Source organism: Aythya fuligula, chromosome 9 (genome assembly GCF_009819795.1).
Source record: "Aythya fuligula isolate bAytFul2 chromosome 9, bAytFul2.pri, whole genome shotgun sequence".
Classification (NCBI taxonomy): domain Eukaryota; kingdom Metazoa; phylum Chordata; class Aves; order Anseriformes; family Anatidae; genus Aythya; species Aythya fuligula.
Genome location: NC_045567.1, coordinates 5,175,906 through 5,187,325, shown reverse-complemented (window position 1 = coordinate 5,187,325; position 11,420 = coordinate 5,175,906). Strand labels below are relative to the sequence as shown.

The 11,420-nt window shown below is 44.7% G+C and overlaps 1 protein-coding gene across 2 annotated transcripts in view; it reads right to left on the bottom strand.

Moving 5' to 3' along the window:
- Positions 1 to 785: 785 nt before the first annotated feature.
- FARSB (phenylalanyl-tRNA synthetase subunit beta) overlaps positions 786 to 11,420 on the bottom strand; it is a 36,284-nt gene continuing 25,649 nt past the window's right edge. The window contains exon 17 of one of the 2 annotated variants that reach the window (XM_032192986.1): positions 786 to 1,464. In XM_032192986.1, coding sequence (XP_032048877.1) covers positions 1,313 to 1,464 — 152 coding nt within the window. In that variant the 3' untranslated portion in view covers positions 786 to 1,312. Of the gene's footprint in view, positions 1,465 to 4,601; positions 4,673 to 11,420 lie in introns of those variants that run through there. The other variant, XM_032192987.1, reaches the window with a different exon arrangement.

Below are 11,420 nucleotides of genomic sequence, written 5' to 3'. Positions count from 1 at the left end.
AGCTCCCAGAGCTGTCCTCTCGCCTTGTCCTCCCCGTTGCACCTCACCTCTTCTCCCATCCTCCAGCACCCAGAGGTCTAACCCGGCCCTGCTGTCCGGCTCCACAGTGGAGACGAGCCACACTAAGCTGGCCTCATGCAAAGAGCTTGCTATTGTTAGCCCGCAGCATTAGCGATGGCTCTAGGATTGCAAAGGAGCCATAGCCAGCTTCATGAGGAGCTGGGAAGGAGCCTGCTGCAGGCACTGAGCTGCCCACCCAGGCAGCTGCCTTGCGGCAACGTGGCCGCACCGAGCGCTGCCGTGTCGGGATGGAGCTCCCCAGCTCCCCGCGGAGCCGAGGCACAGCGCAGTGCCAGAGATCCACCTAGACGAAAATCCTGATCAGTGAGAGGTGTCCGTGTAACGTCATGGGCAAGGCTGCAAGAAAATGCAACTGCCCAAAGCTGCTTGGCCCCTGCTGTGCACCTGGGGGTAAGGAATCCACTGGGAGGGCTATGCAGGAGCAGCAGGGACCACGCTGGCTTGTACAAATGTCCCTCTGCCCAACAAAAGCTTTGGTATTTCTCAGCTCCTCGTGCAAAAAAGCGCTGGCATATGCTCTGAAATGCATTGCTCCAATTTGGTTTGGAGCTTCAAAAACCACCAGGCTTACATCAACCATGGAAAAATTTAATTCCACCCACTCCCCTTTCTGAATTTAGAATGATAAAGGAGCAACAGTTATGTCTGGAGTAGGGAAGCAGATATTGCACACATCTTGCTTACAAAATATCTCTGGTTTTCATGAACAAGTTTATTTTCCTCCCCCAACCACTGATGAGCACATGACAACCGTACAGAATAAAAGCTCAACTCCTTAGTTCTGCTCACATTCACTCAACATTTGCTCTAATCAATTATCTTATTTCATGCAATAAGAAAAGAATGAGATTCCTGTTATGCAGCCATAATCAGTTACAGTATGAAGCTGTGTCTGTGGAACATTTCTGATTTTGAAAACTAATCATGTGCTCTGCCATTACATTTCTCTTGTAAAACACTGGGCTTTTACCCAACTTGATACTTTATTTCCCTCCCTCAAAAACATCGGTGGCACAGTCTCATCCCTTGATGCCACATCCTTATGCTGCAGAAGCCTGCCTAATTGTGCTGTAAGGAACATATTTACCCATGGAGCCAGACTTGTTTTTTTTTTTTTTTTACTTTATTGAAACTTAAAAGCATAAGCGGATGTTCCCTGCAGAGAAAGACAGAGGAGCAGAGGGTGCTGCATGTGAAAGTGGACATCTGTAGGAGGACAGAAGTCCAGTCTTCACAGGAAAGGCTCAATATTGATCTCTAGGGCAGAGCACGGCATGGTGAGCTCAAATTTGGTGATAACATCAGGGTGTAGGACTCCAAGTTTCCCAACGCTCTGACCTTTGGCAAAGATCTCAGCACAGCGACCAGGGAAGAAAGCAGAGCCTGTAAAGAAAGCGAGAGAAAAATCAATATTTCTCTGGGCCAAGGAAGTCAATAGGCATTTACCATGGAGAACAAAGCGCTCAGTATTAAACAGTTCTCTGTGCTGAGATGCTAAGAATGGGCTCTCGCTTTCTTGCATTAACAGTTGTCATGATTGATAGCGAACAAGGAAACCGTTTGAGTTAAAAATAAAATGTGAAGCCCAAAGCGTGGGCATTTTTCGCACTCCAGTTGTTTTGACTCAGTTACTCCTGCAGAAGGAAGCAGTGCCCATAAGTCAAGTCAGAGGGATACTGAAATGAAGAACTTTTGCAGGCTTTAGGCACTGTTTAATACCTGAATGTTTCCCACCTTACTCTGTTTAAGGAAATAAAGTTTGCTGTCATCTGAGGGGTAAGTAGGCACGTCACGCTTGATTACACGTCACATAATTAGAAACAAGCTACATTCCTCATCTGGAGAAGGGCTTTTAAGCAGCTTCACAGACACTGTAAAACTGGGGAACAATGACCTACTCTCCTAACAGCAGCTCCGTTTGCATTTTTTGTCCCTGTTTTATCTGATAGCCCTTCGGAAGAGCGAGCCAAACCAAACCAGCAAGCTTCTAATCAAGCCACCTTTCACAGCAAGTGTGTCCACCTGGGAGCAGCAACAGCAAAAGCTGGCACTTCTGTGAGGACAAGGAGAGGCTCCACTGCCGTGCACCCAGAGAGCTCTGCCCCCCTTCCAGCTTTGACAAATGTTTTCTTCTAAGTTCTCTGCTAACCAGGTGTGTGGTACCCACACCAACACCTCCTGATGGGACCGCCCAAGTGTGCAGCTACTGGCACTGCCAGAATTCAGCACAACAGCTGTAGGCAAGTGCCAGCTGCCATTTGCTCAGATTTAGTAAGATTTTTAAATGCCTTTCCCTAGAGGAAAACTGCAGAATGTGTGTTCTGAGGTGGGAAACTCTACACAGAGGAAAAAAAAATAAATCTCCCTTCTCTTTTTGTGGTTCAGCTCCAGCACGGTTCGGGTACTGCGATGCTCCAGAAGAAATCACATTACACTAGAAAAAACGGGCTCTGTGGCCTAAGCTGAAACACGAAGCTCGTGTATATATTTTATATATATATATATATTATTTTGTTACTTCCTTCAATTATTTTAACCCTGAAAATGAGAAGAGGGCTGGATGTCACGGAAGCCAGGCATGGCGTGGGGCCGCCAGCTAGCAGACAACACGAGGCTGCTGCAGCCCTGGCTTGCTGCTGCCCTGGTAGCAAGCTGCCTCCGCTGTGGCTTCATGGCAGTGGCCTGCAGAGAGAGAAGGCATTGCCGGGGAGCAGCACCAGCCCAGGACGTTTCCATGTGTTTACCAGGAGCTATGTAGAAAGGCCATAAAGGGCCAAATTAACCTCAAACCTCAGGATCGTTTTGATGGCGCTCTGCTCACTGGTGGCCAGGCCCAGAGATGCGATCTCTGCCAGCTCCCCGGAGGGAGCAGCTCATGTAAGCTGTGTCTCCTGTAAGGTTTGCAGTTGTAACTTGCAGCTGCAGGAAGGCGAGCAGCATCTGGGTCTCTTCGATGTCCAACAGGCTGCAAGCGTGAATTAACCTTGCGTGGGTACTTGGGTTTTGGCTGCCTGATGAAGTGCGATGGCAGCAGTAAATGATCACAGGAACATGAAGCAAAGGCTGTTTTGAAGAACATTCTGAACCTGTACATTTTAAAGCGTCCCGTTGCAACCTTAGCTGTGAGCACAAACCAACTGCTTCCACTGGACATACAAAAGTGGGATTATTTAAGGCCTGAATCCTACTGACACGTGACTTTAGCCAAACAGACACTTTCTACTGCCAAGCTGCAGTGTTCAGAATGAGTGTTAAAATAAAACTTGACGAAACAAATTTAGAAAAGAAACAAACGCCGCACATACAGATCACTCTGCAGATTGCGGGTGAAAACACAGTCTAAAAATAAAGTACCCTTGTAGTTAGTGGTAAAGGCTTTTCTATTTGAGCATAAAGCTGGTATTGTACCACGGATGTGAGCAGCATACAGTGACATTCTTTTAGAAACTTGTGTGTAAGCTTATACTGGCACAGCAGCAAGAACTAAGCATATGTTAATAATGTTGGCATGGTACCCCCTGCAAAACTATGGGAAAAAAATGAAAAAAACCTTTGACAATACGGTTAATTAAAATACTGAGTCTAATTTGTCTGTTCTTTTGAGCTTGTGTGTAGCCTTGGGAAAGTTGCTTTATCTTCTCGCACATCTCGTCCCAAACGTATCATGAGACTTCTCCATTTGGAAGCTTTAGATACTTGAATGGAGTCAAAAATAATACTGCACTGAATCAATCCATTGCAAAGCCAGCCACTGTCCCTGCATCTCTGTAACAATTAGATGTGTTTTTCCTCACTACGCTTCACCTCCAGCACCCAGCGGGCTAGGCAGAGCCACAGGCTTCTCGCAGAGCTCAGACAACGAGCCAACGAAAATGAAGGAACCTGTTAAAAGCTTCAGGACCCCATCTGTCTGCCCAACACTTGGCTCTCGCACCAGAGAAACCTGAGCTGAGGAGTAGGTTTACAGATAGTTTATGGACTCTGGTTAATAATGAAACTATTACTGGGACAAGGGGCTGCACCACGGCATGCCTGGGAGGAGATCCCTGCCTCCAGCCTGCGTCCAACAGATGGGGGACCTGAAGCTCCCTGAGCCCAGGGATTGTCCCCCAGGTGCTGGATGAGGGAGGTGAGCTCGCAGCTGGGGCTGGGGGGCGGCCTGCGTGTCGCTGCCAGGCCACAACTTGGAGCAGATGTAAAGTTCAGGTTAAAAATATTGATGTTGAAAGGGAAGCACATAAAGATAAAACACAGAAGAAACATTAACAAATGGGAGCAGAAAGAGGGGAGAAAAGGAAACAGGTGTTTTGCAGGGAGGGGTGTGATTGGGGTGAAGGACCACCCAGGCCTAGAAAAGGAGAGCTGAGGTAGGGCAGGGCAGGCCAGCAGCTGCAGCAGGGCCTGGCCAGTCCTTGCCACAGGACAGCGACCCACAGGAGGCATCAAAATGACCATAGAACAGAGGTAAGGATGATTTTTATTGCTTTCTGTGTTTTGTTTCTTCTTTGTAATACCAAGGAAATAGCAGTGGTGTTTCAGGCTCCTAGCAAAGCTTGAGTTCGTGTTGTGGCCTGGGCCGTTGTGCTGACTCCTGGAGTAGGGTACAAACCTGAGTGAGAGGCTGTAGGAAAGGCAGGGGCTCACACTGCTCCCACGTGTGGGGAGCCAGCACAAACTGCAGCATTGTGCTGCTTGAGCGTGCCACACAGTAAGCTGAGGCCTTGCGCTCTTAAGCCCCGCTAAAGCCTTGATGGCAACAGGAACCCAGAGGGTGCCTCCTGTGAGGGGTCAGCGCAGCGACCTGCAGCTCTGAGCAGGAGCTGAACGCTGGTAGTGCCGTCTGCTGTCCTGTCTGGGTAGGGTTGTTAGGAACCAGACGGCTGTGAAAGGCAGAGGAAGGCCGAGACAGGCTCTGGCCAGCTGCTGAAGCACACCTGAAAGCATGGTCTTCGGTGTGTGTGCTGCTGCAGAGCATCCAGTCTGCTCTTGTGGAGCTGCTTGCTTGTGCTATCAAGCATGCTGAGTCAAAATTCACTTAAAATTGCAATTTACTATCCCAACCACGTTAAGGACGAGCTCCTCGCTCTTTGGATACAATCCTTTCTGCTCTGCACACAAATAGTCCTTCACAAACTTCACCTTGGAACCCAGCCAGGGATGGGATTGTCCTTGCTGACAGAGCCTTACACAATGGCAGAGGAAACCAGAAGGTCTAGCAGTGGAAATCCACCTATTAATATGTCAACATTATAATTGCTGGTTGCAAGAAGGGGTGGGGTGAAACACAATATGCATTCCTAAAGGAGAGATGCCAAAGCCAGTCATGTTTTATGCTGATATCCTACACACAAGTGAAAGACAAAAGCTACTTCTCGTGGCTGCGAGTAAGAATTGAATTTCCAATGTTCAGTGATGTAGAAGTAATGCCTTTAATTAAAGCTTCTGTAGCACGTCCTCAAAAATCTGTAATTGCCTTTCTGTACTCAGGCAACGGGGCCACTTTGATTGCTTTGGGGTAATTCTTTGGCCAGTAATCCAATAGAGCATGTAGTCTTTAGCACGTTTTCTGGCTAATTGACCCTCAAAAAGCTCCCAGTTCCCTGCACTCTTTGTTGTCAAACACCTTGCACAGTTTCTTTTCTCTGCTTTACTCTCCCTCCTTTTCAAAAAGAAATTGATTAAAGTAGTATTATAGGCCTACAGTTGCACTAAGCCTTCAAACCTACTTGTTTGTTCCTATAATTTGAAGGAACATCGGAAGCTGAAGCTTAAGAAGGTAATAGAGAGGAGCTCATGGGGCCTCTGAAGTCTTTCATCTTAATTCCCCCTGCCCTTAGTGAAAGGGCAGCTGGTGTGCCTGGCTCGCTCTGACTCACCTGCCCAAGTATTTTACCTGTGCTACATTGTATGGAATTTAGTTTTGAGGTTAGTGGTGGTTTTTCTTTCTAGGATCAGGTTCTTCGTGCTTTTGGCTAATTCCTTCTTTAAGTAGATGCATTCAAGTACAAACTCACAGTATGCCATCAGACCAGACAATACTTTATTTTTTTTTTTAATAGGCAACTATCTTCTCTTGTGCGTGTGTGCAGCGCAGTCGGGTTACCAAAACCTCATGCAAAAAGCTCCCAAACTGCAGCAACCTCAAAATCACATCTTGTCATGGGACTATCTACCTTAAGCTACTTCTTAAAAATCAGAGACCTCAACTCTTGTGAGACTTCTGGAACACTGTAAGGCTATTTCTCCTTTCAGTGAGAAGCAGACTTGATGGTATTTAAGACTCTTTAGAGATCAGTGATACTGTTCTGCAAATACAGACTTAGAACATAAGTCTTTGAAGTCCTGTCCTCTATTCTGATTTGTCTGAAATTAAAAATCACAAAGAAAAAACCCTCCTCTTGTAAATATTTCTGTGATTGGCTGCTAAATGTTAGTTACTTCTACAATGCCTGCAATAACTTCTAACTGTGAGGAGTGAGGAGTAATTGCAGTACTGCTGGAGCCTGGAGCCAGCTGTTACAGTCATGTTCAGAAAGAGCTGCACTGAAACTGGGGATGGCAGAGGTAGCAGCCTGGTCCCCTCATCTGCCTTGAGAACAGAGAGCAATGCAGGCATCTAGGCTCTAACTTCATTTTTCATTCTTGCTGTGGCAGAGGATGTGTTGGGTGTTAGTGGATGTCCAGAGGCTGTCAAGAACGTAACAGGTTCAGAGCTCCTCTGAATTCTTCTGTTGTTCTCTGGATTACAGCCCTGTCAGAGCCAGTTACGATTAGGTGGGTAACAGCAGTGTGTCCCTGCCTGTCCTCATGGAAGGCAACGTGGATGGGTGCTGAGGAAAGCAGACATCCGGGGTCACTGATCCGGGTAAGAGGATATCACACAGTCAGTGATGAAGTATCATTGTGGCTACTTACATAATATTCACAGAAAAAGTGAGTAGAAAACCTAGAAAGAATTTTATCATTCATTTATTTTTCTATAAATCAATATTTGTGTACCAAGCCCAATAAATTTGCATTTGTGTGGCAGTTGCAAGAAATAGCACTTCTTTGCTGGACTGGAGCTGCACTGTGGAGATACCATTACATAGCTCATCTTCGGTTTTAGGCCAGTTCTGAAATCCAGCTTTATCTGAAATGTTGGTTTGTCCTGCCTAAAAGTCCCAAACCCAAGCTGGTATCATGTCACAGCTAACTTTTTGTTCTGTCTACGTTAGTATGTGGCAGTTTGCATGATGTTGGTGCATCCCATGCCCTGGATCAAGCTGTGCTCCCCTCCCAGTATGACCTGATAGCACTTGCTGAGACAGACAGCAGCCACCTGACGGTATGCTTTTATGGCCACCACATCGCATGCTGTTCAGAGAACGACTTAAACTTCCACAAAATGGTGGATAATTAAGATATGAATCTCAGCGGATGCTGGAGCTGTTGGTCAGTGTTAGCAACTGAGCCTTTTTTGTAGACCAGAGCCCTCTGGTCAGAGCACATGGCTGTGCCCCTAGAAGCAGAGCTGCTTGAGCCAGCCCAGGACCAGAAGCAAGGCTGCGAATGCAATCAACGTGGCTATTTGCTTCTGGACCCAAACAAGGGCAGTCTTTGCCTAGGCTGAGTCTGCACCAGCTCAGTGTGTCTTCGCTATCTACCGACTTCTAATTTGTGCAGAACAAGTGAAGGGAGAGTCAAGTCCTCTACCAGAGGCATGAGACTCACTGATCTCAATATCCTGCATCTACACTGATGTAGAAATTTGAGACAACAATCTTACAAACTCACTTTTAGAGTTTTGTTGCATATCTGTGAGAAAATGTACGTCATCCTAAATCTGAAGCGCTGTCACTGCCTCTGTACTGCAGTTCAAAAATCAAACCAGAGAACTGCTGAGCTACAGCGTCACAGCAATTTCAAGACGTGCCGGCACACCACTGGGCCTCCACGTAGGGCCCTGATGAGAAGAGGTGCAGAAGTCAGCCGACGCTGTGTTGTTATCAGCCACCCTGCTTTGGGCTGATGCCGCCCTAAACACTGCTTTCGTAACCGCCAGCCAGCAGCATTTCCCCGCATCTTTATTAGAACAGATGTGTATGTGGGAAGAGGTTTTCATTGGATCATAAAAGCCCTTCACTTCAAAAACAAAACTAAGTAATTAAAAAAAAAAAAAGCTGCCCCCCCCAGCTCAAAGCTATGACACTGAGCATAAATAAAACCAGAATTATTTTGAAAGCCCAACATACTGCGGTGATTACTATGGCTCCAAATTTAATGAGACCCCCAATCACAGCATTACTGGTGTAGTGAAGATGAACTCAGAGGAACACGTAGCCGGCCTCGAGCTGGAGCAGGGCGATGCTGTGCCAGGGCAGCCGGCGCTGCCCCTGCCCGCTGAGCAAGGTCTGCAATTTGCTGCTATTTCTGCTTACCGGCCTGGATGAATCATCTCTCACACAGAGGGCTTTGCAACTGCTACGCTGAAAACAGTTTCTGATGAAGAAATAGTTTTCTATTTCAAAACGTAAGGAGACGGTATTAAAAAAAGGCCAATGACCTAATTCTGCGTTATGTAATAAAAGTTGTGCCAGACTTCAAAAGTTCTTGATGCAAGGAAAATTTTTATCTTAGACTCGCTGTGATGTGTGATTAAAAAAGATAGTTGCCTTTGGGGGCAAAAAACTAATATAGCTCATATAGCTCTGAAAAGGCCTCCCCAGTAAAGGCACAGCAGAAGAGCAAAGACAAACTGCTAGGGAGGAGAAACCAACGGCTGGGCTCAAACACAAAGGCCAGTGTTTCAGATGGCTCTGTGAGGTGACAAACTAGCAGAAATAGAGGCTAAGCATCTTGAGAAGCACTGCTGCTGTCTGAAGCATCCCTGATCTGTCAGAACAAAAGGCAATGAGAATGAAGAATTGTAACCTTTATTGGTCAGTACTTGAAAGAAGAGGATGGTACAAGAACATCATTTGTCTCCTCGCAAGCTGACTTGACACCCTTCCCCAAAATATTTCTGTAATTTCCATGGATTTTTTTCCCTCCCACTATTGTACCACAGGAAACATAGCTCTGTGTGAGGCAATTTGAAGGTGTTTGCCATCTGAAATCATCTTCTGAATTCGAGAAACAAGTATTTTCTTTGTTCTTACTCAACATTTCATACGCGGGGAAAAACCATCTGTCAAACATGGCTTGGTAATGAAAGTTTAAAAGACAGGAGTCTAACCTCTTGTTGTCCCATGCTGTGCTAAAAGAACATACTTTTCTTCTACCCGATCATCTTTTTTTGTTTTGTTTTGGGATAAGCTTTGTGCAAACATTACAGGGTGTCATGAAGGCCCATTCAGGAACTTCCAGTAGAGGAACTGAAATGACCATAGGAATAGAAAAAATCCTTCCTCAAATTTACATTTGGTAACCTCTATTTTTTTCTCTATGATAGAGAATTATGTAACACAGAGCTGATGCAATGAGACTTATTTCCAGAAACTAACCATGGGTTTTGCCACAAACTGTTTCAGCGTTGCTTGCCAAAACTGCTTCACTGCCACTAGCAAGGCACCTCTGAGACGTCCAGTGACACAGCGTCCTGTCAGATCTTGACAGATTGCATTTATCTGTAGAAACTCCAGACACTGCAGACTCCTGACTTGGCTAATTAAATAAAATAAGCAACTCTCTCCTGTTCTGCATCTTTGCCAGGTACCTCCTTGGGTGTTAAGTCAATTACACTCAAATTTGAAGTATCAAAGCTGGTGTGGGAAGATGCTTCATAGGACCTGGCTTACCTTTGTAGGGATTTAGTTCCTCTAAACTGGAAGTAGTGTATTTACAGGAAGGAAATAAAGTGCAGAGATAATACGTAATTAAAAGGACATAAAGTGAACAGCCACACCCAATCCATTAGATAATTTAACTGCAGCTGTTAGAACTGTAATTTTTCATATAACTAAGCTCTATTGATGCTGCAGGGAAAATTGCTCAAGAGCAAGTGTGAGAAACTAATTGGAAAGTCATAAGGTCTGGAAGTAGGAAAGCCAAGAGAACTAGTGACAAACAGCTAATTTTGCAAGATGCTTTATAGTTAAGCCATTGTAACGCCCAGTGGTAGAATTCCTAAAAATCTTTGCAGAATTAGGGTAATATGTTTAAAAGTAGTGAAACGAATCAGATAAAAACAAACACAAAAAAAACTGTCCCCACCTCTTAGTCCCGTTAAAGCACAAGCTGACTGTAAGAAAAAAAATCAAAACAGGAGCACACGTTTCCTTTATTTATCTATGAGTAAACACACAATCATTCACACTCACGAATGATGCAATGCTTGCCAAGACAGGAAACTGAAAAGCCAGGATTGCTACTGACAGCAATCAAGCCTGAATTCATTAAACTAGAACAGGTATTAATAACGCCAAGTTCAACACGGGTACTAAATCTCCATGTGTTACAATCTCCTAATCTAAACTGATCACCAGAGAGAGATGCAGGGGCTCAATTCTGTACACGGAACTCAGAATTAGTCCTGGACTTCCCTCCTCTTGTCTCGTGAATTGAGACTAACTTTGAACAGAGATTTAGGCTGTGATTTTTTGTGTAATTATTATTATAAATGTTTATTTATGTCCTTAGTTATGGAGATAACTATTACACCTCTAATTTCACAGCTAAGCCTTATTAAATGAGAAGCTATTGCTATGATTTACTGTGGAATTAAAATTTTCTACACTTTACCACACCTTTTGTTTAATTAAGGGCAGTAAAAAGAAAGGAATCTTTTTTCAAGACAACTGTCAATTACTAAAGCAAATGAGGCTTAGTAGGCATGTAAGTATGCATTTATTAAGCGTGCATTTATGTTGAATGCAAACTGGCTGACTTCCCAACCTTACTAAACTGCCGATTACCCTAAAAGAATGAATGGCATAAACATTAAAAAACAAACAAACACACAATATATATGTATATAAGATTTCAGCTGAAATTTATGAGCCAAAAATGTACCAAAAAAGTAGCTGATGTCATAAGCTCATGCTATTCACAGATTGTTTTCCCATGAACACTATTGTTTCATCACATATCAATAGTCAGGGAAGGCAGTGGGACGCAGGGAAGCAGTCCTGATTCACAGATTTACCACTAACATTTTCTGTGAACATGTCGAGTTGCTTTACTTTCATAAAATATGGGTATTCTCCCTTCTTAAACAATTTGTGCCTAATTCATTTACATTTGCAAGGTAAAGAGACACTCAGAAGGTACTGCAAAAATAGGGCTTCTTTCCTTAAATCAGGGACGGTCATTCAAATATTTTAAGGTGAAGGAGGGTAATTGTACCTTACACCTCACAC